The sequence below is a fragment of the Podarcis gaigeae genome, assembly GCF_964106915.1.
Source record: "Podarcis gaigeae genome assembly, chromosome: 14".
NCBI classification, from domain to species: Eukaryota; Metazoa; Chordata; class Lepidosauria; order Squamata; family Lacertidae; genus Podarcis; species Podarcis gaigeae.
In genome coordinates, this window is record NC_139690.1 from 17,405,948 (window position 1) to 17,432,676 (window position 26,729).

At 43.6% G+C, this 26,729-nt stretch overlaps 2 protein-coding genes across 5 annotated transcripts in view; one reads left to right on the forward strand and one right to left on the reverse strand.

The window, feature by feature from the left end:
* Positions 1-26,729, reverse strand: part of ARNT2 (aryl hydrocarbon receptor nuclear translocator 2) — a 144,773-nt gene that overhangs the window by 86,708 nt on the left and 31,336 nt on the right. For all 4 annotated transcript variants that reach the window (XM_083712633.1, XM_083712632.1, XM_083712634.1 and 1 more), the window contains exons 2-5: positions 22,558-22,669; positions 15,360-15,407; positions 9,214-9,427; positions 6,372-6,585 (exon numbers count right to left, since the gene is read on the reverse strand). In XM_083712633.1, coding sequence (XP_083568759.1) covers positions 6,372-6,585; positions 9,214-9,427; positions 15,360-15,407; positions 22,558-22,669 — 588 coding nt within the window. The remainder of the gene's footprint in view (positions 1-6,371; positions 6,586-9,213; positions 9,428-15,359; positions 15,408-22,557; positions 22,670-26,729) is intronic.
* Positions 1-26,729, forward strand: part of CTXND1 (cortexin domain containing 1) — a 187,823-nt gene that overhangs the window by 72,828 nt on the left and 88,266 nt on the right. The window lies entirely within an intron of this gene.

Below are 26,729 nucleotides of genomic sequence, written 5' to 3' on the forward strand. Positions count from 1 at the left end.
CTATATGCAAAGTCTCTACTCTGTCTCTAAAGATGTAGTCCCCTTCCCTGCGGAAAAGGAAACTCACTGGGCATAGGCCTCTGAAGGATGTGTCATGTCCAAACCAGCCTTGCACATCAGGCAGCTGTTTGTATCTTTATGACCACCTGGGACTGAAAATGGGAAAGCTCCAGTATCGCAAGTTCCCTCCCTGCGACCATTGTTGCTGGAACTGGGCGTGATTCCGGAGCTGGTTTTTATCCGGTGGAGCTTTGATTTGGCGTTGACTTTCCTAGATATCGCTTTGCTTCAAAACGCCGTAATCATATTGGGAAGTGCCTCCGGAATAACGAAGGCGTGTTTTGTTTTGATAAATGTGGTGCCCATTGAGAATGGAAGGCAATTGTCCAAATCAGAAGCTACCTTGGGAAATCTGCCACACTTTGCTACCTCAGCATCAATGTCCAAGCTGGTGAAGTCTTGGGGTGGTGGCTTGACAAACAGCAGCAATTATTTAATCTTATTCCTCTTACTTTTTCAAATCTGGAAGAGCCTGGACGCTTCCTCGGGGAACTGCCTATATGATTCAAGAGCTCACAGAATATCTGTGCTAAGGGAAACCAAAAAGGTAGCAGGCTTCAGAGTTCAAGGGCATCCATACCTCTCTGTCCTGGACAAAACTGCTGAATAACAGGCAAAAGGGGGCAGGGAGGGGGTTCCCTCAAACCTAATAGCCAATACAGGACTATATGGACCAATGGTTGGATCTGGTAAAAGACAACTTCTTTTGTAAATTATCATTTTCCTCTACACCAGACGGCATCCAGGAGGAAAAAATCACAAGTGTAGAAACAGCATTGGAGTAAACAATATTTGCAGAAAAGGCTTTATTTGATCTTTAAAAGGACAACAACAAAACTATTTCCAAATTTCCATCTCTGGTGCTATTTATTCAACAATGACTAACAGCGTCCTCTTTATAGCATCCTTTTTTTTCTGGCCTGATGTTGCAAATCGCTTCGAAGTTGCTCCGCTGATTAATTAATCCTGCACCACGCACAGACAATCTGACTCCACGGACAACATCTGGATTCTCTCTGGGTGCACAAACTTTGCTTGCTAACAGCATTCCTTGAAAGCTGGACATAAAACTGAACCCGGGTGCAGCTGTTGAAGCTATCAACATCTGCAGTTCTCATGGTTTCCAAATGGAAGGTTTCCCCCCCGCCTCTTGTCCAGATCTCTGCAAACTCCCTACTGTTTTACAAGGCTCAGATTCCAATATTACAGTCTAATGCTTTTTGTGCAAAGTCACTGCAGAACTTATGCTCTTTAATTCAATAAAAGGCGTCTAATCAAAACAAGCCAGTCTTCACTCTCTATCACTGTTTCCATTATAAAAGCTTATTTCCTGCTATAGCTCCTCACAAAATAACTGTGAATGGGGAGCGCAATCAGGCTCGTGCCAAGCAAAATAAGATTGGTTAAATCTGCTTAGTCATGCTTTTCAGTTGCACAATAGGAAAAAGGCGCAGATACTTTACGTCTTTGATCAACTGTTTTCCTGAAACTTAAACCTATCAAAATTTCTCCAAGGAGACACTACAAAGCCACAAGCTTGATTAGGGGAAGAGTTCACAAAAAAACCCCCACATTATTCTCCTCCAAAATTAATCCAGATGGCATAAATCATACACATAAATATGGATTAGAATTATTTTCCCCCATCAGTCCTTGAAAACCAGCAACTGACACTAGCCTGCAATAAAAGAACACTCAACATGGTATGTCCTAGAAGAACATGGAAGTAGCTGTCTTGCACAGGCGGATGAATTGTCATGAACCGTGTACCTCCAGATGTTGTTAAACTCACAATTCCAATCAGCTCCAGGGATGATGGAGAGTTTTAGTCTGGCAACATCTGGAAGGCCACAAATCCCCCACCCTAGCCTACTAGAATCATCTCTTTCTCATGAAACTCCTTTACATATTCAAATCTTCTGAGTCTCTGCTCTACATTCCCACCACCAGTTGTGGTAAAGGAAGCAGGTAGTTGAGACAGGACATTCTTGGTGGTGGCACCTACTGTTTGTTTCTAACTTCACCATAAGCTGCCTTTGGATTTTTTTCATGAACAAAAGAGGTTGAAGGTAAGAATTCCTTAAATAAACACATCCAGAACACACAGAAACGCGTTTCACTTCTGAGCTATGCTACCTGCCTTAAGGTGCTTCACATATATTATCTCTCCAAGCCTTACAAACTGTTCGCCCCTTGCTGAAGATCTGAAAAAAGGCTCAGGGTACTGGCTTAAGGGAAAGACCATTGTTCATGGGCAGGATACCTTCATTGGAAGCAAAATGTCTAAGGTTCAGGAGAAGGGCCACAGCAAAGTGGTAGAGCAAGACTGTAAATAAAATAACCAGCAGTTCCATTCTTACAGCACTTGGGACATGCCTTCTCAGGTTCCACGTCAAAAGCACTGCTGCAGGCAGAAGAAAACAAAAAACTGAACCCAGTTGGTTCCCTGAATGGCCTTTATATCCTGAATAGCTGCCAGTCACGGAGAAGCCTTTGAGCACATTCAAGTTTCCGGCAGCCTGTGGAGAACAGGACTTGTGTGTGTGTGTGTGTGTGTGTGTGTGTGTAAGTAAGGAAAGAAAAAAAAAAGGCAAAAGCAAAACAAAACAGCTGGCTACACAACAAGGCTTCTGCTGACCTTGAAAGAAGAAGCTTCTTCTTTCAAGGCTTCTGCTGACCTTTCCTTCAGTACAAAAACTAGTTTCCCTGGGGAATAAAAAGTATGAGAAAGGCCCAGGGGCTGCCCAAATGGTTTGCCAAAGTTCCGAGTCCAGGCATCCACGTAGCTCTCCCTTCCGTCCCTCCCCAAACCATTTCATTTGATATTGTTAACCCCACTGCTCTCCCACAGCTTGCCAAACCATAGAAGTACAAAATGAAACAGTTGCTTATACTACCTATTTGAATGTTTCAGCAGTTTCCCCAAACCAGCCACTTTAGCCCATGAGAGCATGCTGGAACACGGTTCCGTTCTCTCTGGACAACTGCAGTGCAAGGCTTAAGTGGACATCATGTGTGATGGACAGGGCCCCAAAAGACAAGTAGGTCGTTTCCACTGTGCTCCAAACAAAACCTACTTCCTGAGTAGATGGAAGCTAAAGGAAACGGGCCATAGCTTAGTGGCAGAGCTTCCGCTTTGCATGCAGAAGATCCCGGGTTCAATCCCAGGCATCTCCAGGTAGGGCTGGGAGAGACGCCTCTCTGAAACCCTGGAGAGCTGCTGCCAGCCAGCTGTAGAGCACACTGAGCTAGATGGTCCAGTGACCTGACTCAGTGTAAGGTCAGATTTCTCCATCCATGAAGGACAATTTGACTGGAAATGAGGAGATGCTTGTGATGCTCTACCACATGGTGTGGTGATGGGCACAAGCTCAGAAGGCTTTGAAAGGGGAATTTAGAAACTCTAATTTAGGAGTTTCTAAACCTAGACAGCATCTTAAAAAGTAGAGACATCACCTTGCCAACAAAGGTCCGTATAGTAAAAGCTATGGTTTCCCCAGTAGTGATGTATGGAAGTGAAAGCTGGAGAGAAGAAGGCTGATCGCTGAAGAATTGATGCTTTTGAATTATGGTGCTGGAGGAGACTCTTGAGAGTCCCATGGACTGCAAGAAGATCAAACCTATCCATTCAGGAAATCAGCCCTGAGTCCTCACTGGAAGGACAGATCGTGAAGCTGAGGCTCCAATACTTTGGCCACCTCCTGAGAAGAAAAGACTCCCTGGAAAAGACCCTGATGTTGGGAAAGATGGAGGGCACAAGGAGAAGGGGACGACAGAGGACGAGATGGTTGGACAGTGTTCTCTAAGCTACCAGCATGAGTTTGACCAAACTGCGGGAGGCAGTGGAAGACAGGAGTGCCTGGTGTGCTCTGGTCCATGGGGTCATGAAGATTCGGACACGACTAAATGACTAAACAACAACAACAACAAATTTAGCAGTGGGGAACCTATCGTCCTCCACTTGTTGTTAAGACAACCATTCCCATTAGCTCCAGCCAGCATGGCATAGATCAGGGATGATGCAGTGAGGGACCAGCACAATCTGCAACATGGATGGGAAACCTCAGGCCTGGGGGAGAAATGTGACCCTCCACGTCTCTCTCACAGAAACATAGAGTTGGAAGGGACCCAGAGGATAATCTAGTCCAAACCCTTGCAATGCAGGAATATGCTAGGGCTGGGCAATATATCGTCCAAAACCCATTTGAAGTCCATTATCATGATATCAATTTCAGTTTTTGACCTGGCAGTATTTTGCGAATCTTGATGTGTGTGCTATGCAAAAAACACAATGTGGGACAAACCATGAAGCCAGCCAACACCTCGACATAGCTCCGTCCTTATTTCAGACATTGCGATGTTTTGCTGGCGATATATCATTGTAGACAGCCTGTGGTACACAACATGGATGAGGAGTCAGTGTGGTGCAATGGTTAGAGTGAAGGGTTAGGACTGGGCAGACCCAGGTTTCAAACCTTGTCATGAAGTGACCTTGGGCCAAGCCATTCTCTCTCTCAGCCTACCCTACCTGGAAGGCTTGCTGCAAAGACAATATGAGAATGATGAGGACCACGTAAACGTCTTTAAGCTCTCTGAGGGAAATAACGTAATAAATAAAATGAACAGAAGCACAGAAGAAAACCAAAGACTGTGTTAAGATATACAGCATAGGGAAGAGCAGGAACGCTTACACTGCCAGAGCCACATGTGAACCTGAATTGCCAAGAATTAGATCTTTTCAAGCCCTTTTATAACTGCCTGAAAGAATTTTTTTACAGCAAAAACAGACTAAGTTCAAGGTCACAATCATAAGGAAAAGGAAGTTAAACCCATAAACAGAATATGGAATCATAAAATGGAAAACATGTACACAGATCTAGAAAGACAAAAACACACTCTCTCTCACACACACACACAAACACAATTAGATGGAAATTCAGTCACGGAGCCAAGTCGATGGGAAGGCAGCAGCCAAAATAAACTTGAGACAGTGGCTGAGAGAAAAAGGATAACCATTATAAACTACCTACATCAGCATTAAACCAACAGAAAGAAAATGTCAGACTGCTCCTTTGTCCTCCTTGACCTGAATTTCCCATTAAAACCACAGAAGAAAATACCTATCTTGTCCCCCTTCTTAAGGGCAAACAATACATTAGATTGTTCACACTTAAAAAGAAAAAAAGAACAATCCCACAAAACAACTTGCTTAAAACTTGCTTATTTAGAAATAAAACATGGTTATATCAGCAAAGATGGAGACTGATCGTAGCCAGAGAGGGAGGCAGGGGAGGGAGATGAGAAACCCAAGTAGCCAATTATCTAAATTTTCACAATGAGGAAGACAGCAGAGAGATGCAGTCAAGAAGCATGGGCATAGCCATGATTTATTGGGGGGGGGAGGCTTCATGTTAGGAGGGGAAGAACCTTAGTTAAGTGTTTTTATTTATTTTTTTGATGGGGGGCGGCTACTCCCCTGCCTACGCCCACTGTGAGCAGCAACAGAGGCCAAAGGGTAGTGTGTGGGGCAGCGGAACTATATGTTCAATTTATAGTCACACCTTGAAACAGGCATGCTCCGGATCAGGGCCCTGCACCTGCTTTTTCTTCCAAAGAAAAGTGGCAATTTTTAGCATTTTCTTTCTCTAAAAGTGTGAACAAGCTGGTTCAGACGATAATATCTCGGCTTAATAAGCAGAGATAATGCACAAACCTTTTTTTTACACATGGAGTGCCTATACACATGCAGCAATTAAATCAGGAAGCCTCAGCCATAGTTTTCCATTTTATCCTAACTAAGAAATGGTGGTCATCAGCTTTGGTTACCAACCACAGCTGGCTGCAGAAACCAATAGGAGGAAAACCTTGATGGCCTTGTATAACAACTATCCCAAGGTTGTTTCCTTGACTTGAGCAACTTGCCAATGAGAGAACATGATTAGCAGACTTGCCTCACCTACTCAAGAACCTGACCATCAGGCCTGTTTGGCCTTGCGGTTGGATTACTGGTTGGGGCATTTCGATGTGGAGGGGGAGATGACCATAACATTTTTCTGACCCAGTCTTCTTTTCTGCTATGTGGCAGGCTCTTTGTGACAGGCTACAGCCTCACGGCCGCCATTTTGTGAACAGTGCCCAAGGAACGTTTGAAAATTCCCTTCAAAAATCGGCAACATTCAAAGCAAAGATGCCAGAGCACGCTGGAATATCACACAGAAAACAGCCAAAAACTTTATACTGCTTGAAAAGAAAAGAAAAAGTTCTGTCCTGAATGCCAAGCGATAGGTGCACAGCTCAAGGAAACAGCTGACCTGTCATTGAGTTCTCGGATGTGCAGAGCTGCTCCCTCAGCTTTTCCACGTCATCGGGGTGAACCTGTTCATAGAGTGTGCTTCCAAACCACTCTGACTGGGGCTGGTTGAGAACAGGAGTGACAGAATCAGACACGTAGATCACTCGGCCTGTCTCAGCGGCAACAACGAAGAGAAAGCCATCTGCAGCTTCAAGAATGAGGTGTTTCAGTTCCTTGTCAAGAAAAGGAGAAGAAACAAGTAATTTAGGGAGCAAGCCTAAATAAAGGAAAAGCAATTTTTAACAGGAGTGCCTAATTATTTTTGTGTTACTTCTTTTCAATACTGCATTCATTTCCATTAGCAAAGGCCGGCTTTTGTCGGCCAACGTATTTAGATAAAACTGCAGTAGTTTAGTGTATTGCTTTCTTTTACTCGCATTCAGTCTGTCATTCCTGTTCACTGGGCTGCATTCAATATTCCCTGTCCACTTTCGCAAGGACAAGTATTAATGTGGATAAACAGAGGAACCCAACACAGCAGCTGTGCTCATGGAAAATTACTGTGTTGTAAAGAGCTTTGGGATTTTTTTTCTTTAAACCATAAAGCTGTATGGAAATGAAATTAATAATAATACTAATAACAATAGCAACAACAACAATAGCAAGTCAGGATATCAAGTCACGTTTCAAATGTATGGATGATGGATCCCTGGCCTCACAAAAGTCAAAGGCTACAAAATAAGCAACATTTGGTGGGCCATGGGTTCCCTGTCCCTCTGCGAAACCATGGTTTAGTGTTACATGTATAAGCTCTGCCTCCCTCCCCTTCTGTAAGGAAGTCATAAGCTTTTGTCTCCAGCTAACCACAGTTTGCAATTATGTGCAAATCTGGAACTAAGGTTAGTCTTACCTGTGGCATCCCCAACGCCCACTTTTTACACATATACAATCTACTCATTTGGATCAAATGCAGGGGAGATAACTCTGGGCCACAGATGAAGTCACATATATGTTTGGCTTACCTTACTGATCTCAACGGATGAAGACGTATACCAGTGGTTTTCAACCAGTGTGCCCGGCACCCTGGGGTACCTTGAATGATGGTCAGGGGTGCAGCAGTCAACACCAGGCTCTATCTCTCTTTCCTTGCCTCCCTCCCTTGATGCCCTCTTGTGTCTCTGCCTCCCAAAGGCTTGCACAGCTGTTTGTTGCAGCAGCCCTGGCTACAAGCTACCAAGGAATGGTGCCTCTAGGGATGGCCAGGGGGTGCATCCCAGGGTCCTGTGGGGGCAGTGTGAGGAGGCACCTCTCTTTGGGGTGGGTGGGGCAGCTCAGAGACTGGGGGAGGCAGCTGCGGCTGCCCAGAGGATTCCCAAGGAGAGGGGAGAGGAGGCTGAGGGAACCATCCACAAGGGAGGGTGTTTGAAAAAGGGTGAGGGGCTACCAGCTCTGCGCGCAACGGGTGACAGAACTGGGCTCCTGAGCCCCACAGGGGTGCCGCAGAAAGCTGGTCAAGGGAGCCATGGACTCAAAAAAGTTTGAAAACCTCTGAAGTATACAACCAAAGACTTAACTATGCAGAAGCCATTTCCCAAAACTAGTGATAACACAATATCGCTAACAAAACTAAAACTAATATGAAAAGGGTGGCACTCATTCAAGCTCAACCCACAGCAACCAAAAGCTTGCCGCAACAACAAAGATTTTTTTATGGTGCTTCTGAAAATGCTGACATGTGTCTGCAGAGGAAGGGAGTATTCCACAACTGTGGAGCAGGTGTGGTAAGTCCCATGTGCACATGAAGTCCCCTTCATTTTACCTTATGTTTTTAATGCAGACTAAGATGTTCTATGCACGTGCTGCCAGACCAGGAAGTGCAAGTCTGGGGCTACACATTCTCATGACCCCTCTAATGAGGTTCAGGCAACTTCCTTGTGGGGAGAACTGCCAGTACCTTATTCAGGATCCACCCTGGCACCATCCTCTGACTCAAGAGAAGGAGCCCCTCACAGTATACCCAGCTTCACAGAAGTCTACAGCACAAGGCAATGGCCCTATAACCAGCCAGTCAGCTCTCCCAGGATTTGGAACCTACTATACTCCAAGTATGATCACCCCTCTATCCTTTGTTAATCTGTACAAATCACCTCGCAATGCAACATAGCAGTGATGTAGACTTCTCTCTCCCCCGCTCCCTCAAATAAAATTCCATGGAGCAAGGAAAGCAAGGCATGCCATGACACAAATACCATACAGAAGGCGGCTGGGGGCATAAGGGCCTGTATCTAATGTTCTCTGCTAGTGCAAGGGCTCATTCACAAGCAGACGGGTGAATTTCAACACTGAGCAATAGGGGAACCAAATGCAACAAGTGCACACGTGGAAACTTGCTGCGCAACAGATTGCACATATTTCGCAACGAAACTACCGGTATTCTCCTGCACAATGACATTCTGCTAGCTTAAAACATTTCACACCAGCAGAGGTAAACGGCTAAGTTACTTGAACTTAGCGCTACACCAGAGACAGTCCCTGGCTGACATTTTCCGTGGCAGCTGTGTGTTTCGTATCACACCACCCCCAAGCATGGCAGACATCTGCATCACACTAGTAGATGGAAAGACTAGTAGACTGGAGACTGAAAGGCACAGGGGTTCGAAGGGCAGTTTCCACCAACTGCACAACAACAAGTCTAGATCTGCCATCCCATCCGGGAAGTGCAGTCAAAGTGGAGCAACCTTTGACTGCGCTTCTCCATTGGTGGCAAACAGATGCTTGCTGCCGTGAGTGTGAAACTGCACTGAAGGCTCCCACCCCTTTGTTCAGGGCCACAGCCTTTCCCCCCAAAGAAAGCCACCCACCTGCTCAGTGAGGAAGGAAGGCTTATATGCTCCATCGGTAGATTTGTTCCCAGTGCCCCTCATGGACTTCATGTGTGACACTGCCATGCGGAGAATGGTCAGCTTGTCAGGTTTGCGCGCCAAGGCGCTGCAGGTGGGCACCATGTCAGAGAGCTCGGTGATGTACTGGGTCATCTTGTTCCTCCTGCGTCTCTCGATCTCACTATGGTTCTCCCTAAACGCACATAAGAAGGAGCAAACCGAGAGAGAAAGCGAGATGCTGTCGGTAAAAGATGCAGTGCTTGGAAATCGTTACAATAGTCAGAGCACGTAGGAGGGTTGCGTCACACTCTAGCACGGCCAAGAGACGGAGAACCCAAAGGACAAGGCTATGGAGACTGTCGGGTTCCAAATATGTTCTATGGACCAGGGCAGAGCTTCCCAATCTTGGGTCTCGAGTTATTCCCATCATCCCTGGCCACTGTTCCAGCTAGCTAGGGATGATTAGAGTTGGAGTCCAAAAACAGCTGGAGACCCAAGTTTGGGCAACCCTAGGCTAGGGCAACTTTTCCCAACCAGGCGTCCTGCAGATGTTGGTAGACTACAGCTCCCAAACCCCTCTTACCATGCCAGCTGGGCTGGTTGGAATCCAACAACATCTGGAAGATACCAGGTTGAGGCAGCTTTAGCACCATCCCAGTGATGGCTCTGCATTTATCCTGGTACAGCAGGGATGGGGAACCTGTGGTCCTTCAGATGGCGCCAGAATTCAGCTCCCATGAGCCCCAAACATTATGACCAATGGTCAGCGATGATGGAAGCTGTGGAGGGTCATAGGTTCACCACCACTGTGTTACAGCCTTCTTACGGCTGCCATCCATTCTTACAAAAATAAGCAATGGTTTGGGGACCAAAGGGACCTTTGGCAATGGGTGGCCCAATTTCCACCAAGAGGGAGAGATTCATTGCACCTCCCTCCCCTACATCACAGGTCAATGTCCCAGCCTGTCCGAGCCATGCCATGTTGGTAGAAAACAAAATTTATCGAGGCACCTTTCACTGAGGGACTTTCGAAGTGCATAGCAAGGTAAAGCATTTTTTTGTCTTCCGTTTTGCATTTTGGGAAAACTAAGGCAAGCAACCCCAAGCCTAATGATTTCTTACAGGCACAGGAGCACGGATGGAGCCCCCCCGTCCACAAAGCCTGGTTTTTTTAATGGAGGAAGTAGATCCACGTTCACATTTCTTTGTATGGGCAGATCTTCCTCCTCCACTGAAGTGAATAATGGGTCTCTGCAGGCCGGGGAGCTCCATGCGTGCCTTGAAGTAAACACGGAGCTCGACATTGAGACAATAAATTGGTGAACACTTGGGTCACGTAACCAATCTGAGCTGGTGGGGAGAGAAGGGAACCAATAGTTTCAAAGAGAGCTGTAGGGTTACAAAGCTTGAAAATGAAGCTTTGAAACACTTATAAATAGGACTCCCCATACCTGAGCCAATCTGTCCAGCGAAACCTTCTATCAGTTGAAAGAAATGTTATGTTCCAAGCAAAGTGAACTCCATGCTATTTTTTAACTGCCCCCAGACAACCCAGATAAGAAATTCAGTGATTAAGAAGTATCAAAATAGCCCAAATGAAAAATAAATAAATTATGCAATATGAAAAGTCAAATTCTGCAACATGCATAAATTATACAACTGAGCAGAGTTTATTTATATTTTAGTTGCATAATCCATTCTAGTTTTGCAGATCACAGGGAGGGGACAGGAAATTATGGAAAGTGGTGAAACTCCAGGCAACCTAAGCAAGACTGGAAATCTTTATCTCATCACCCCTTCGGCTTGCAAGGTTTGTTCAGGCGTGGCCCTTTCTCAGGAAGCACAATTCTGCACCTAATCACACATTTTGCGCTTTTTGTGCCACCACACAAAATGGCCACGTGCCCAGAGCCACGCAGGTTATGATGTTCAAACTTGTATCTTGTTGATAAATGCATTGGATCGTAAGTTCTTTGCAAGAGAGAGGCAGGACCAATAATATTGGGGGGGGGGGGTTTACTCTAAAATGGCTGAAAAACATTTTTTGCATTTTGTTCCAAGAACTTAAGTGAGGGGCAGCTATAAAATGGGGAGGAAAGGATAAAATGCATTCCAGAATTTCTGCCAGATTTTAAACATAGAATCCCTCCAGGGAGAACAAGAGAGTTCAAATAGAAATTTTCTATAAATATATATGTTTTTATTGCCTTCAGAACATATATCACAGAGGACATTGGTGCCTTATGCTGAAATGGGTACCTGTGGGGTGGGGAGATGTGAGCCGAGTATGGGAGAGAGAGTTGTGAGAGGTATCAGAGAGGTATTAGTCTCTTGGTATACCTGAATTTAAATGCTCTGCATGCATGATAAGTTAAAAAGGTAAAGGGACCCCTGACCATTAGGTCCAGTCGTGACCGACTCTGGGGTTGCAGCGCTCATCTCGCTTTATTGGCCGAGGGAGCCGGCGTACAGCTTCCGGGTAATGTAGCCAGCATGACTAAGCCGCTTCTGGCGAACCAGAGTAGAGCACGGAAACGCTGTTTACCTTCCCGCTGGAGCGGTACCTATTTATCTACTTGCACTTTGACGTGCTTTCGAACTGTTAGGTAGGCAGGAGCTGGGACCAAACAATGGGAGCTCACCCCGTTGCAGGGATTCGAACCGCCGACCTTCTGATTGGCAAGTCCTAGGCTCTGTGGTTTAACCCACAGCTCCACCCACATCCCATAAGTTTCCTCTCACCAAAACCCTTCTGCAGAACAAGACCACTTGTTTGCATCGATGGCATCCGAGCATTGAGTGATGCCTCAACAAAGGAACAAGTCAGACTACTGGTCCATCAAGCACTATACTATCTAAAATGCGTGGCAATGGCTTTCCAGGGTTCCAAACAGATCTCTCTCAGAGTCCAACCCATTGGGGATTGAACCAGGAGCTTTCTGGCTCTGCCACGGAACTACAGCCCTTCCTCTTTACCCTTCCCTCGGCAGCAGAGATCTCCCAGAGCCCGCCTTCTGAAAGCACAGAGACATTTAGATATTGCAGTGACGTCTTTGCTGCAGATCCCAGACACAACGCCCATGGTTCCATACACAGTTTCCTACGCGCTGCCTTTAGTGTTAAAATCATTTTGCCTCCCGAAAATTGCTTAGCCGGGTCTAGACAGTGGTTTGCAAGATGCAAGCAGGAAGCTAGGCCAGCTATTCACTTACTGGATGGCCGTAAGTGAGATCCTTGGTCAGCATAGAACACAACTGGTGCATCTAGCTCAGCATTGTCTACACTGACTGGTAGCTCCTCTCCAGGATTCCAGACAGGGTTCACTCCCAGCCATACCATGAGAATCATAGAATTGGATGGGAAACTGAGGATCATCTAGTCCAACCCCCTACAATGCAGGAATATGCAGCTGTCCCATACGGGGATCAAACCTGCAACCTTGGCATTATCAGCACCATGCTCTAACCAACTGAGCTACCAGGAACTGAACCATGGGACTTTCTGCATGCATAGCAATAGTTCTACAGCTGAGCGCCAGACCTTTCCCAAATGTCCCTCTATTTATCCCAGCTTTTTTACAACCATTATCTTCTGACTGTTTATTTTAATTGTTAACGTTCCAATATATGCTCTGGCAGTTATCCGTGTTGCTAGATGAGTTTTTAGTTTGTTTTTGTTCACAACTTTATTTTTCACTGAAAAGCTTGGTTCTGTTATAAGACAGGCTTGTCCCTCACTGTTCTCTCAACGCCTACCTTGAGTATTTTTCCTTATCCCCAGAGATTTGATCATCATACCTGTAAAAGAAAACAACAACAACATAATAAATAAATAGGGTTCCAGAGGACAGGCATGACAAAGATATCACCATGTACTCACGTTCAGCCAGATGGGTGGGGTATAAATAAATTACTGTTGTTGTTGTTAACACATCTGGCAATCTTACAATTGTCTTGCTTCAGAACGTAATGGCAAACCACTGTTTAGTGTTGTGTGCACAGTCTCCGATTCACACACTCCTTCCTCTAGTGCAGGCATGGCCAAACTTGGCCTTCCAGATGTTCTGGGACTACAACTCCCACCATCCCTAGCTAACAGGACCAGTGGTCAGGGATGATGGGAATTGTAGTCCCAAAACATATGGAGGGCCAAGTTTGGCCATGCCTGGCTAGTGCGACCATGTACAGTAGTACCTCAGGTTACATACGCTTCAGGTTACAGACTCCGCTAACCCAGAAATAATGCTTCAGGTTAAGCACTTTGCTTCAGGATGAGAATAGAAATCGTGCTCCGGCGGCACAGCGGCAGCAGGAGGCCCCATTAGCTAAAGTGGTGCTTCAGGTTAAGAACAGTTTCAGGTTAAGTACGGACCTTAACCCAAGGTACCACTGTATATGCCTTTGCAGTAGCTTCAACACTTCGATGGCATTTCTCGTTCCATTAAGGGAGCCCATATTTGCATTCAAATTTGCTTTTCACGCCCACTGGTCGGGGGTGTCTGGGTGGAAATCGAGAACATTTTGAATTTTGCCATGATGCTGCAATTAGACTCACTGAGCAATGCAAAAACTTGAGCCTAAAAAATAGCAGCCAAGAGGTTGTTAACGCTGCATGCTGCTGATGGATCTAAGAGCTCCTGGGAAGCTGTTAAGATAAATGCTCCTTTGTCATTCCATTCATTTCAAGAGAAACTGCTGTCTCAGGTTGTGCGATGACAGTGCAGTAAAACTACAGTAATAAAAGCTTACAAAGTTTGACATATTACAGAAGACAACCCCTGGTCATTCTGATTTACTTTCAATACACTGCAGCACTGTAGGTTGCCAAAGCATAGGAAAATTATATCCAAATAAACCTACTACACTGAGCTCTTCTTTCTTGAAATTGGAGAGGTATAAAATTCTCTAATGAAATAAAAATAGGGCTGTGATGCTGAATAAAGTATTACAGTGGTACCTCGGTTTATGAACTTATTCTGTTCCAGAAGTCCGTTCTTAAACCAAAACTGTTCTTAAACTGAGGCGTTCGTTTCCTAATGAGGCCTCTGGCCGTTGGTGCCTTTCCACCGTTCAGATTCCGTTCTTAGACTGAGGTAAAGTTCTCAAACTGGGACACTATTTCCAGTTTTGCGGAGTTTGCAAACCGAATCGTTCTTAAACTGGACTGTTCTTAAACCGAGGTACCACTGAAATTGTTTTAACTAGTAAGTTTTTTAAAAAATGATTTGAAAGATGAAAACATTGCCAGTGGACATTAACAATGAGAATACTCCTTTAATTCTAATTCAAAAATATTGATTGATATAAGCAGTCCTTATGTCCAAAGAGGTGCCTAAATGAGATTGACAATTATAAGCTGTGTATGTATTTATGTATGTATGTATGTATGTATGTATAAATAAATAAGTAAATAAATAAAATGATTCATTTATTTATACCCCGCCCATCTGGCTGGGGAAACTCTGGGTGGCTTCCAACAAAAGATTAAAATACAATAATTCATCAAATATTAAAAATTTCCCTAAACAGATGTCCTCTAAAAGATGCCTTCAGATGTCATAATTGTTTAAAGTGGTATCATAGCCGCCATAAGGTTCAAAAAGTTTAAAATAATTTATAAAAAGTACTCCCTCAGAAGAGGCACATCCTGGCCTATGTATGATGAAAATGGGAATGTCACTTTTAAGGGAATGTCTGCCATAAAACATGAGTGCATCACCTCAAAATCTTCAGCCTGTAAGCCTCTGCCCAGAATCTGTGTTAATTTTTAAAAGTTGCAAAACCCCAAGCGGTGTTTCAATTACAATACTACAGGGCACACTCTGGGCTTCAGAATTATCTGGAATATAGGGAGACTCAGACAGACTATTAGTTCATCCAGCTAGGATCATCCACATGCACAACAGATGATCTATCACTGAAACATGGCCCTGGTATTGTTTCCTCACTTGTAAATTTATGTAGAACTGATGGATTAAAACTTGCGATGACATCTTCAATTGGCAGCCCTATTATTAAGTGTAATAAATTTCAGCAACAACCCTGACGACCAATAATCCAAGTTTGTTTGCTAACTCCACTAACACGTCCCATTTTGGAACCCTTAAAAAAACGAAAAAACCTCACCTTGAAAATTTGCTGGGTCCTTCACCATCTTCATCATCAAACTCCATCCTAGGGGAAAAGAAAAAATGGTAAGTTTTCTGTATGAGTAATTCTGATTTTAAAAAAACAACGGCTTCAATGTGGTCTGTTTCCAGTTTTTTATATTGAAAACACTTTCCCCCCTTTTTCTGTTTGCTAGTGCTGCTTCCGAAAGGAAAGGAAAGGAAAGGAAAGGAAAGGAAAGGAAAGGAAAGGAAGGAAGGAAGGAAGGAAGGAAGGAAGGAAGGAAGGAAGGAAGGAAGAAAGAAGGAAGGAAAGAAAGAAAGAAAAAGAAAGAAGGAAGGAAGGAAGGAAGGAAGGAAGGAAGGAAGGAAGGAAGGAAGGAAGGAAAAGGAAAAAACAGACTGGGCTAGATTTGATCCAAACACCACATTTTAATGAACTAATTTGAAACAGATACTGCATGGCCATGTAAAGGAATCATTCTACCTCAGCCCAGCCCAGTTTCCAAAAACAGGAACACCTATGACCTTCCCATGTTTCCTTAGTTCCTGCTTTCCACCTTCCATAAGGAAGGAGGAAGAAACTGCTGGAAAGCTGGTCAGTAGCTTCCACCTAGAGTTTGGCTCTGCCTAGACTCTTGGTATGGCCAAGGCGCTCTGGGCAGGAGGACATGACCAGTGTGGTCCCCAGAGCATCTTTCTCGGGGAGTTCTGGGCCCAACTCTCAACTCCTGGACCAGTTTCTTTGCCCACAGCTTTCCTCAAGGTTCCTCAATGAACTCTTGTTCTGCTCTCTAGTCACCGTCTGGAATATCTTTAACTTTTCGTGGAAGAACTCCAAGAACCCAAAATAAAACTCTGACATCTACGTCCCCTTCTTTTTTTGCCTCCTATGGATTCTAAAGGGTTCAAGAACAGACATAACTCCCAGAATGCGGGGCGGTTTTATAACTGCAGGGAAACATTCGCAGCCATGTGGAGATCAGAAACCAAAACCCATGAAATACGAGCGAGGAACGCTTAGGCCAGCCTTCGCTGACCTGGTGCCCTCCAGGGGCTTCAGAACTACAACTCCCACCCATCAGCCCCAGTCTGTGTAACTGATAAGAGTCGCAGTCCAAAATGTCTGAAGTGGTTGGTAAAGGTTGTCTTAGGACTTATGCTACCCTGGTTTATTTTTAAAATTCATCATTCATTTTAAATTCATATTGTATTATTTCTATGATGTTAGCTGCTCTGAGCCTGGCTCTGGCTGAAGAGGGCAGGGTACAAATAAAAAAATATCATATTATTACTATTATTAAAGGTAAAGGTAAAGGTACCCCTGCCCGTACGGGCCAGTCTTGACAGACTCTGGGGTTGTGCGCCCATCTCACTTAAGAGGCCGGGGGCCAGCGCTGTCCGGAGACACTTCCGGGTCACGTGGCCAGCGTGACAAAGCTGCATCTGGCGAGCCAGAGCTGCACACGGAAACGCCGTTTACCTTCCCGCTGGTAAGCGGTCCCTATTTATCTACTTGCACCCGGAGGTGCTTTCGAACTGCTAGGTTGGCAGGCGCTGGGACCGAGCAGCGGGAGCGCACCCCGCCGCAGGGATTCGAACCGCCGACCTTTCAATCGGCAAGTCCTAGGCGCTGAGGCTTTAACCCACAGCGCCACTACTATTATTACTATTACTATTATTATTATTATTATTTTCTAACGCCTCCCCAGGAACTCAAGGTGCTGTACATGGTTCTGCTTCTCCCATTTCATTATAACAACAATCGTGCAAGGTAGGCTAGGCTAAGAGAAAGTAATTGGTCCAAGGTCACCCAGTGAGCTTCATGCCTGAGCTGGGATTTGCACCCTGGTCTCCTGGTCCTTGTCCAACACTCTAACCGTTACCACACAATGATTTATATTGCCTTTAAGTACTTGAAACTTCAACTAGATTATGCTCGCAGTTTGCAATTCCATCATTTATATTTTCCTTGACACAGAGAGAAAATGACACTCTCTGCATCAAATCAAATTCTTTCAAAAAAGCCTTTTAAGTCCTCAGTGGGAGCTGTGGCTGTACGTATATTGGTGAAGAAACAGTGACATCCAGTGGCCAGTTTGGCAAACTGAAAAGTGAAATTTGTTTCGCACAGGTTGCAGACTCTGCTAACCAGAAATAGTGCTTCAGGTTAAGAACTTTGCTTCAGGATGAGAACAGAAATCATGCTCCGGCGGCGTGGTGGCAGCGGGAGGCCCCATTAGCTAAGGTGGTGCTTCAGGTTAAGAACGGACCTGCGGAACGAATTAAGTACTTAACCCGAGGTAACACTGTATAATTTTAAGTCAAACTGAGACAGCATGTCTGCTTCTCTGACGGTCTTCAACAATCATATTCACAGTATCGTTTATTTTCATCTTCAATATCCTCCTTACATCAATTATATTTCACTGTATGTCATTTATTTACCATGAAGAATCTAGATCTATCCATTTCCTCAACAAAACACAAGATGGGAAAGTTTAGTGCCAAAAAAATGCATATATAATGCATTTTAAGACTGGCTGAGATATTTGATGCTTCCTCCATAAAGAACAAGGGCAAATGGCCTCTTGAAATTCAGTGCTCTAATTGGGGAAATGTGTTGCCTTTGGCAAGAAAAAGCAACTAATCAATTTAATAAATAAATAAAATCGAATAAGCAGTTCACACGATTACAATCGTGCAATCCCAAACTAAAAACTATCGAATATAACATCAAAACACAATAAAATCTCAACAATGTGCTGGAACAAATCGCTGAAACAGAATACCGAGCAGGGAAATTGAAAAGCTTTTAAAAGTTGTATTTACATATGCGCTTTATTTTTAGGCCTTATAATTTACTCCTCGCTATCTTTTGGTTTTCAACTCATTGATTGCTTTTATTGCTGCTCTTTGAATTTTCTCTCATTTGACAATGTACAGTGGTACCTTGGTTTAAGAACAGCTTAGTTTATGAACAACTTGGATTAAGAACGCTGCAAACCCAGAAGTAGGTGTTTTGGTTTGTGAACTTTGCCTTGGAAGCAGACCATGTTCCGCTTCCTGTTGAGTGTGTTCCATTTGTAAATTGAGTCCCCCGCTGCTATGGGAAAGCACACCTTGGTTTAAGAATGCTTTGGTTTAAGAACGAACTTCCGGAATGGATTAAGTTTGTAAACCAAGGTACCACTGTATTTTGAGGAACACTTGTACAAGGCATAGCAAAGGATTTGAGGCCGGTGGGAAATGTTTCAGAACACATTATCAGAGGCTGTGCATGTCTTTGAGGAGGTGGAGTTAACAAGCTCTACACCTCATTTTTGCCCTGGGGGAAACTGAGTCACACCCCAGAACATGAGTCACACCCCAGATTCTCAAAATTCCATCCCAACAGAAGCTATGTTTGCATCAGTGGGGTGCGTTCCATTATGTTTTGAAGACTGGGCTATTAACCTTTAGGATCGTAGTACATGGTGTGTGAAATGCAATTCCTATCTCACTTGACCACATCAGATGAGATCCCCTAGCCAGAGCGAGTAAATTGCACACCACACAACAGCGGCAGAAGTAATTCTAAGAAGACAAATGGTATCACTGCAGAGAAAGACATTTATTTTGTTTTGTTTTCCAAAATACACGAGAGAGAGAGAGAGAGAGAGAGAGAGAGAGAGAGAGAGAGGCAGGCAGGTCCTTTTTAAAAATGGAACTGTTCAAAATGAAGGAATAATTCTCTTTCCCATTTCATACACTAATTGCCCATTGCGAAAGGACTGACCAAAAACCAGAGAAATAATTATATTAATTTGAATTTTTCAGTTCCAAGCTGCTAGATGTATTAAATATAAGAAAAATGCAAGCTATTTTTTTTTAAAAAAAGCAAACAAAGCCTTTTGGATTGCAGTAATATAGACCGGTACTTACTTACCTGGGAGAAAACCCTGTTGAACTCAATGGGACCTACTTCCATGTACAGGATTAACAGTAAACTGATGCAAGGATGAGAGGCATGTATTATAAAGTTCTCTTTGATACTATGTGAGAGGGCAGGAAAAACTTGTTTAAAATGTCACTAGAGTGAAATTTAAAGACATTTAAGGAAAGTGTTCCATCTCTTGATACACAGTCAAGAGATGAAAGCTTTGTTCAGGCCAGTTCCATCTCTAGGCTGCAGGTGGAGACTTGAACATTTGAAAACTTCCCCATGAAAACATAGGTAGAGAGAAGGAAGCCAGGATTTGCCTGGATGACGTCATGTCTGAGTGAATGTACAGAGTAAGAGGAGAACCTAAGCAATGATTTAAAACACACAGAGACACCAGGTACATGACCCTTGTGGTTTAAAGATGCATCCTTCAATTAGTATGGGAGGTCCCTGGTGGAAAGTTCAAAAGCCACAGCATTTTCCCTTTAGAGCCTTACATGGCATCTTGCCCCTTCCTAAGAGTGGTAAAACCAGCATCAACGAGGCAAATTTCTTTCACCTGCATAGCTTCTCTGTGTTATCGAATGAATGCCTTTTAAAACATTAATTGTTTGTTTTTTGTTAGCCAAGTCTCAGTTATGCATACTGCACACTATCTAAGTTTTATTCTGGACAGACCTGGCATTTAGCAACAACGACAACCAGGCCAGGGAGGCTGGCCAGCACCCCCAGATACTTAAATACAGCTGGCAAAGCAGAGCGGACAAGGGTTTTGATGCACTAGCCCTCCTCCTTCCCCTGTTTATCTTCCTCTACCTCTGAATCTCCCCCTACCACCAGGGGCAGATCATATGCCCGCGCTGCCCAGGGTGGGCGCACTCCCGAGGAGGGTGTGGCGCAGAGGATGCCCTCCCAGGCATGGGATAGCCGCTTGGGAGTCCAAGCCCTGCAGCCAGGGACGGAGCGAGCCACCAATGGCGAACATTCGGGGCAGCACCAGCCCACAACTCCCAAGCCTCCCCCAAGCTGTCAAAGCTAAGGGGGAAGGGGGGAATTCCACGGCTCAAGATTGGCTTGGGAGTCGCAGGCAGGTGGCACACTGAATGTCACCTCCCTCAGTGAGGGCACCTGGGGCGGACTGCCCTCACTGCCCCCCTTCCTACGCCCCTGCCTACCACAGGGATGGCTGCCCCACTCCCATAACCCCTCCTAACCCTGACCAAGACACACAATATCACTGATGCACCCACAAAGACTAGAGACATACAGCAGAGGGGAACATCAGGAAAAACACCCACAAAAGTGATGGGAACATACAGTCATATGTGGTGGGACTGTCCGTTAGTTAATGAATTTTGGAAACAGATTGGTATAGAAATATTGGGAATTGTGGGTAGGAAGGTGGGAATATCTAAATTAATGGTTCTTATTAGTCTGAGTAGCACCGGGTTAAAAACAAAAGAGGAATGTAAATTGGTAAAATTGATGATAACTGCAGCCAGACAGGTTATAGCGAGTAATTGGAAAAATGCAGAAGAGCTAGGGGTGAACCAATGGAGGAAAAAACTGAATATTATAATTTTAGAATATCTAACTGTGAAGGTACACAGAATGAAATGGTTTAAGATCAAAACAAAAAAAATTCCTTCCAGTAGCACCTTAAAGACCAACTAAGTCAGTTCTTGGTATGAGCTTTCATGTGCATGCACACTTCTTCAGATGCCTGCATGCACACGAAAGCTCATACCAAGAACTGACTTAGTTGGTCTTTAAGGTGCTACTGGAAGGAATTTTTTTTGTTTTGACTATGGCAGACCAACACGGCTACCTATCTGTAACTGGTTTAAGATCAGTGAGGAAAAGGAGGATTGGTTTGAGAAAATATTGAATTATTTGGGTAGGTTTGAACAATTTGGGGCAATTAAAATGTTGAAAGTTAAATAAACCTTGTGCATGGAGGAGTGTTAACATATATAAAATTGCACATATGGTTGATTTGGATATGTTATTATTGATTATGCATACCTAATGTATCAGCCACCTGGAGGGTTTCACTGTTTGTGTTTGGTTGTTGAGGGGGGAAAATTAAATTAAAAAAAACAACAACACCCACAAGGAGACAAAGATGACAATAAAACGTGACTCACACCCCAGTTCTCACCTAGGACAAAACCTCCACTCCCCCTCCTGTCTCACATCCAGGAAGAGCAAAGGTCCATGTTTGGACTCTATGGTCATAGTTAATTTACCGATATGCCCCATTTCCTCACAAACACATCTGTGCACAAAATGGTCCCTGCAAAGTGGGTTGACTCCAACGCAGTGCTAGCCAGTGTTCTGTGAGCATGAGGATTTCCGCTCCCTTCCTCCGCCTATGCACCACTAAATCTGTTTTGGGGGTTAAGCCAACCCTCCGGAGCTAATTTGGGGAACAGGGCCACTTGGATAACTCCCGGTCTAAATGCAGTACTACAATAATAGTGCATAATAAAGAAGTATAATATCACTACAACATAATTGTTGCATCATAATTCGTTAGCCTAAAGCTCACCAAAGGTTAAGTAAAGCTACCCAACAACTTCAGGTCCAAAAGTCGTCCCAAAGTTTATAATATTAGTACCTAGTAACCTAAAATTGATTGTGCCTCAAGCTCAAAGGCCAGAATAGTCTGCCCAGAGTTCCTCTGGAAGCAATCTTATATCACAAATTACATATTATATATTATACTTTATTTTTTACAAAGTTTTTATACCGCTTACTTGACAGCAGACTTCTAAGCAGTTTATAAAGAACCATCTGAAATAACCATTGAAGCAAAACGTTTAAAGCAACATACAAAAAAATAAATATAAATAAAACCAGCCATTTTACGATAATCATACAGAGGTCCATGAATTTTAACGGTTCTACCCTGAGTAAAACCTAGCTGAACCCAACAAAACAGCCAAATAAACAAGTCAGTGCTGTTCAGGAAGTGGGGGGTTCTGTAGGAAAGAAATTTTCAGCTTTACTTCAAGCATAAATATTTATATATTTATAACCTGCATCTTCATAAAGCCTATCAAGGTGGTTTGCAATATAATTAAACCGTTCATAAGCATCCATTTAACACAAAAACATCAATAAAAAAACATCAGCAAACACAGGTTGGTTAAAAAGAGAAATTCATATTGTGAAGGCCTGTATAAAAAGTAATGGCGTTTTTAAGAAAGCAGGGATGGTTCCTGCCGAACATCTATTGGTGGGGAGTCCCACAGGGCAGGGCAGGGCCTACCACACTAAATCAACTTACCCAGAGCGTCTCTTTCCTCCTCTAGCAGGCATGGGCCCGGCCATTCTCACTTGACCAGCTGCCATCGGCGCCACTGGCAACGTCACCGACCCAGGTATGTCCGACGCCATCTCTGCAAGGGAGTCGGGAAAGAAAGAGCTGACTTAGCAAAATGAGTTTGATGCAGGGGACGGGGAGAGTCAAACTCCCAACCCAGCATCTCCCAGTTTTACTCTTCAGCCAACAACATGGTTCCCCTCCCATATATTCAAGTAAGGTTGTGTCGATGGTTAACTGCCCTGAGCCATTTATGGACGCAGGAGACTGCTTTATAGAGAGTCAGGCTCTTTTTTTCCCTTCCAATTTTTTTATTTATTTTCCAAAAATTTTAAACAAACAAACAAACATAAATCCAATCTTCGTAACATTGTTAGGTGACTTCCTCTAATCCCTCTGGCTGAGTTTCAGTGTATATCATTGTAACAGTTTTCCAAAACCAAATTTCTCATAAAATTAACTTAATCACTTAACATCATTCTTTCTGTTCATTTTAACTTTAAACATTTTATTCTCTAACATCACATATTTAAATCCTAAGCCTATCTGGTATTTGCAAGTTTTTCCATTTAAGTTATCTTAACATATTTAACTAAATAGTCTTTGAATTTCATCCATTTCTCCTGGTACTCCTCCTCCTTCTGGTCGCGGACTCTTCCAGTCAGGTCAGCTAGCTCCAAAAAGTCCATCATCGTCATCTGCCATTCCTCCACTGTTGGGACTTCTTGTGTTTTCCAATTCTTAGCTAACAAAATTCTAGCTGCAGTTGTGGCATACAAAAACAATCTAACATCTTTCTTGGGCAATTCCAGGCCTATTATTCCAAGAAGAAAGGCCTCTGGTTTCTTAATAAATGTATATTTCAACATTTTTTCCAATTCATTATAAATCTTCTCCCAGAAGTCTTTCACCTTGGGGCAGGTCCACCACATATGATAAAAGGTACCTTCTTTTTCATTACACTTGCAGCATAGATTATCACTATTATGATATATCTTTGCTAATTTTACAGGAGTTAAGTACCATCTATACATCATTTTCATAATATTTTCCTTTAACACCGTGCATGCAGTGAACTTGACCCCTTTCCTTATAGAGAGTCAGACTGTTGGTTCATTTAGTGCAGTGCCGTCTATGCAAAATTGGGCTTTGCTATCCTCAGAACAGTGTTAGAAATTAGCCAGGCGCCAGGTGCATTTTTGCGACTGGCTCAGCTCCAATTGCGACCAGGTGAAGACCTCTGGTTGCCAGGTTGACCACTGACATCTCCACCTGGTTGGCCCTCCAGCTTTTTTAAGGAGATAAGCACAAGGGCTTAATTACTGCATTTATATCCCACCTTTTCCTCCAAGGAGTAAGCTTCATGACTGAGTGGGGATTTGAACCCTGATCTCCCAGGTCCTGGTCCAACACTCTAACCAGTACCCCACCCTGGTTCACTAGAGTACATCTGCTACGGAGCAGCCATATAAATCAAGTAGGCAACTAAATATGGGGAAAGCAAAATGTCACTTAGAGAAGGATCTGAAATATTTTCCTCGAAGCTTGAATTTGCTTTATTCTGGATGGTTTTGTTTGATGTTTCAATGTGCTGTGAAGTGCTTTGGGATTTTTTTCTGTAAAATGTAAAGTGGTATATGGAAATGAAATTAATAATGACAAAAAAACTTCATTGAGGAAAACGTGGTGCCTATGTTGTGGCAACCGAAATCCAGGTTTAAAGGTGTCATTTGGCGAAGAGCTTACATAGCTGAGTTTCTAACACTGCCTAAGAAGCGTGTGGAGATGGCCTTCTCTGTGGCAGCCCCTAAATTGTGGAGGAACCTTCACAGAGAGCTAGAATCATAAAATTGTAGAGGTGGAAGGGACCTCAAGGGTCTTCTAGGTCCAAACCCCTGCAATGCTACTTAGATCTCTAGCTTCTTCATCACATAGCTTCTGCTGTGTGAATATACATCTCTTTACCCGACCTTTGACAGGTAAGATATTTTTGTGGAACACACACCTGTTTTGTTTAGCTTATACTATGTTGCTTTTGCTTATAATTGTTTCACTTTTATAGATAACTGGAGAAACTGCTTTACCTTTTTTTTTTTTAATTGTATGATTATATTGCCATAACTAGGAAACATGTGGTAAAGGGTGGATAAAAACAATCTTATCAAAGAAATTCACTGACCAGCAATGGTTCTTCAGGGTTTCTCTCGGGCGAAAGTCTCTCCCAGTCTTACCTGGAGATTCTGGGGATTGAATCTGGGACCTTCGGAGTGCAAAGCATTTCCTCTACTACTTTCCTTTCCCACTTTGCATCATTTTCCTAATTTGCATCACAAGCTATTCTGATGGTATTATTATGATGGTGGTGGCTGTGGTGATTATTATTGTGGTTGCAATTATTATAACTTTCTAATGTTATAATTTAGTTTAAATGAAATGAAGTACTGTACAATAAAGGTTTAAAAGGAGCAGGTGGCGCTGTGGTCTAAACCACTGAGCCTCTTGGGCTTTCTGATTGAAAGGTTTGAATTCCTGCAACAGGGTGAGCTCCCGTTGCTCTGTCCCAGCTTCTGCCAACCTAGCAGTTCGAAAGCACGCCAGTGCAAGTAGATAAATAAGTACTGCTGTGGCGGTAAGGTAAATGGTGTTTCCATGCGCTCTGGCTTCCATCACAGTGTCCCGTTGCGCCAGAAGCGGTTTAGTCATGCTAGCCACATGACCCTGAAAGCTGTCTGTGGATAAACACCGGCTCCCTTGGCCTGAAAGTGAGTTGAGCGCCGCACCCCATAGTTGCCTTTGACTGGACTTAACCGTCCAGGGGTCCTTTACCTTTTACCTTACCTTAAAACAAGTCAAAAGCTAACAGCAACCATCAAAAAAAGGCACAAATCAAATGCAGACAAGAGCTCAAATGAAAACAAGCGATCAATTCACACGCAGACAGAAAAGGCCCATAGGGGAACAGTTCATTATTAAAAGCCTGATGGAACAAAGTGGTTTTAAGAGCCAATGGAAAATGGCAAAGAAAAGCAACAAGATGGTAACTGCATCTGGGATAAGGCCATTAAAGTGGTCATGTTTGTCACTAAACCACCAAAACATGCATATATACAATAACGGAAAGTGACCTGAAAATGTCACTAGTAGGGCGGAACAGGGGCCCCACAGATGCACATGGGAGTCCGGAACATAACCCCCATGCAAAATGAGGATTGCCTGTATTGTGGTATAGTGGGTGATGTAGCAGTCAGTGTGGTGTAGTGGTTAGAGTGTCAGGCTACAGCCCAATGTTATCTTTGCTCTGCAGGCCAAATGAAGCCATGGTTTATCAGTCCAGGCGTCACATCAAACCACAGTTAATTAACGATCTGAACTAAGGAAAGAAGTGCAGTATTTCAACACGTATCTATGGCAGTTCCACTGTGTCTGGAGAACTCCTTAAAGTCAACTTATATTGTACCCAGTCACCATGCAATGATGGGCATTTTATGTAGTATCATTGCTACTGAATATTACTTTGAGGAAATTTGCCTGGTACATTAGGTTTTATTAGGGGAACTCTTCATCAGCCAAAAGTGCTACAGAGCAGAAAGACTGAAACAATGCATTTTAAGAGGAAATCCAGGTGAGAAACATCTCCCTTTTATGCCCAGGAGGTGCAGTCAAGCTGCAACTGAAATCTCTGATAAGTGAAATACTTGCAATGTCCTCTATGAGCACAATTCAGAACCAATTACATTGGGCGGAACATTTTCTGCTATTATATTTTTCCCGCAGAACATTTTCCACTTTTAGAAATAGATTATTTCATGAAGCTCAAGTCAAGTCAAACTGAGCAACCGGAATGGATATATGATACGAGTCAAATAAAAAAAACCAAGGTTGTAACTGACTTTTTCCCCAGGTGGTTCTACATAGGAAAAATGTTTCTTTATGCACTTGTCTAGGAAGCAATTCATCTATGCTAAAATTGGCATGGTAACCATTTTTGACGCCTTCATTTTAAACCTTAAAATCTGAAGTCAAGGAAGTGCTCGCTACTGAGCTGTCACGCTTTCATTAACATTTACAAGCATTCAAATGAAGTTAATTTAAAAAGCAAAGCTTTACATTTGTTTGAACTGAAGCCATACTGTAGC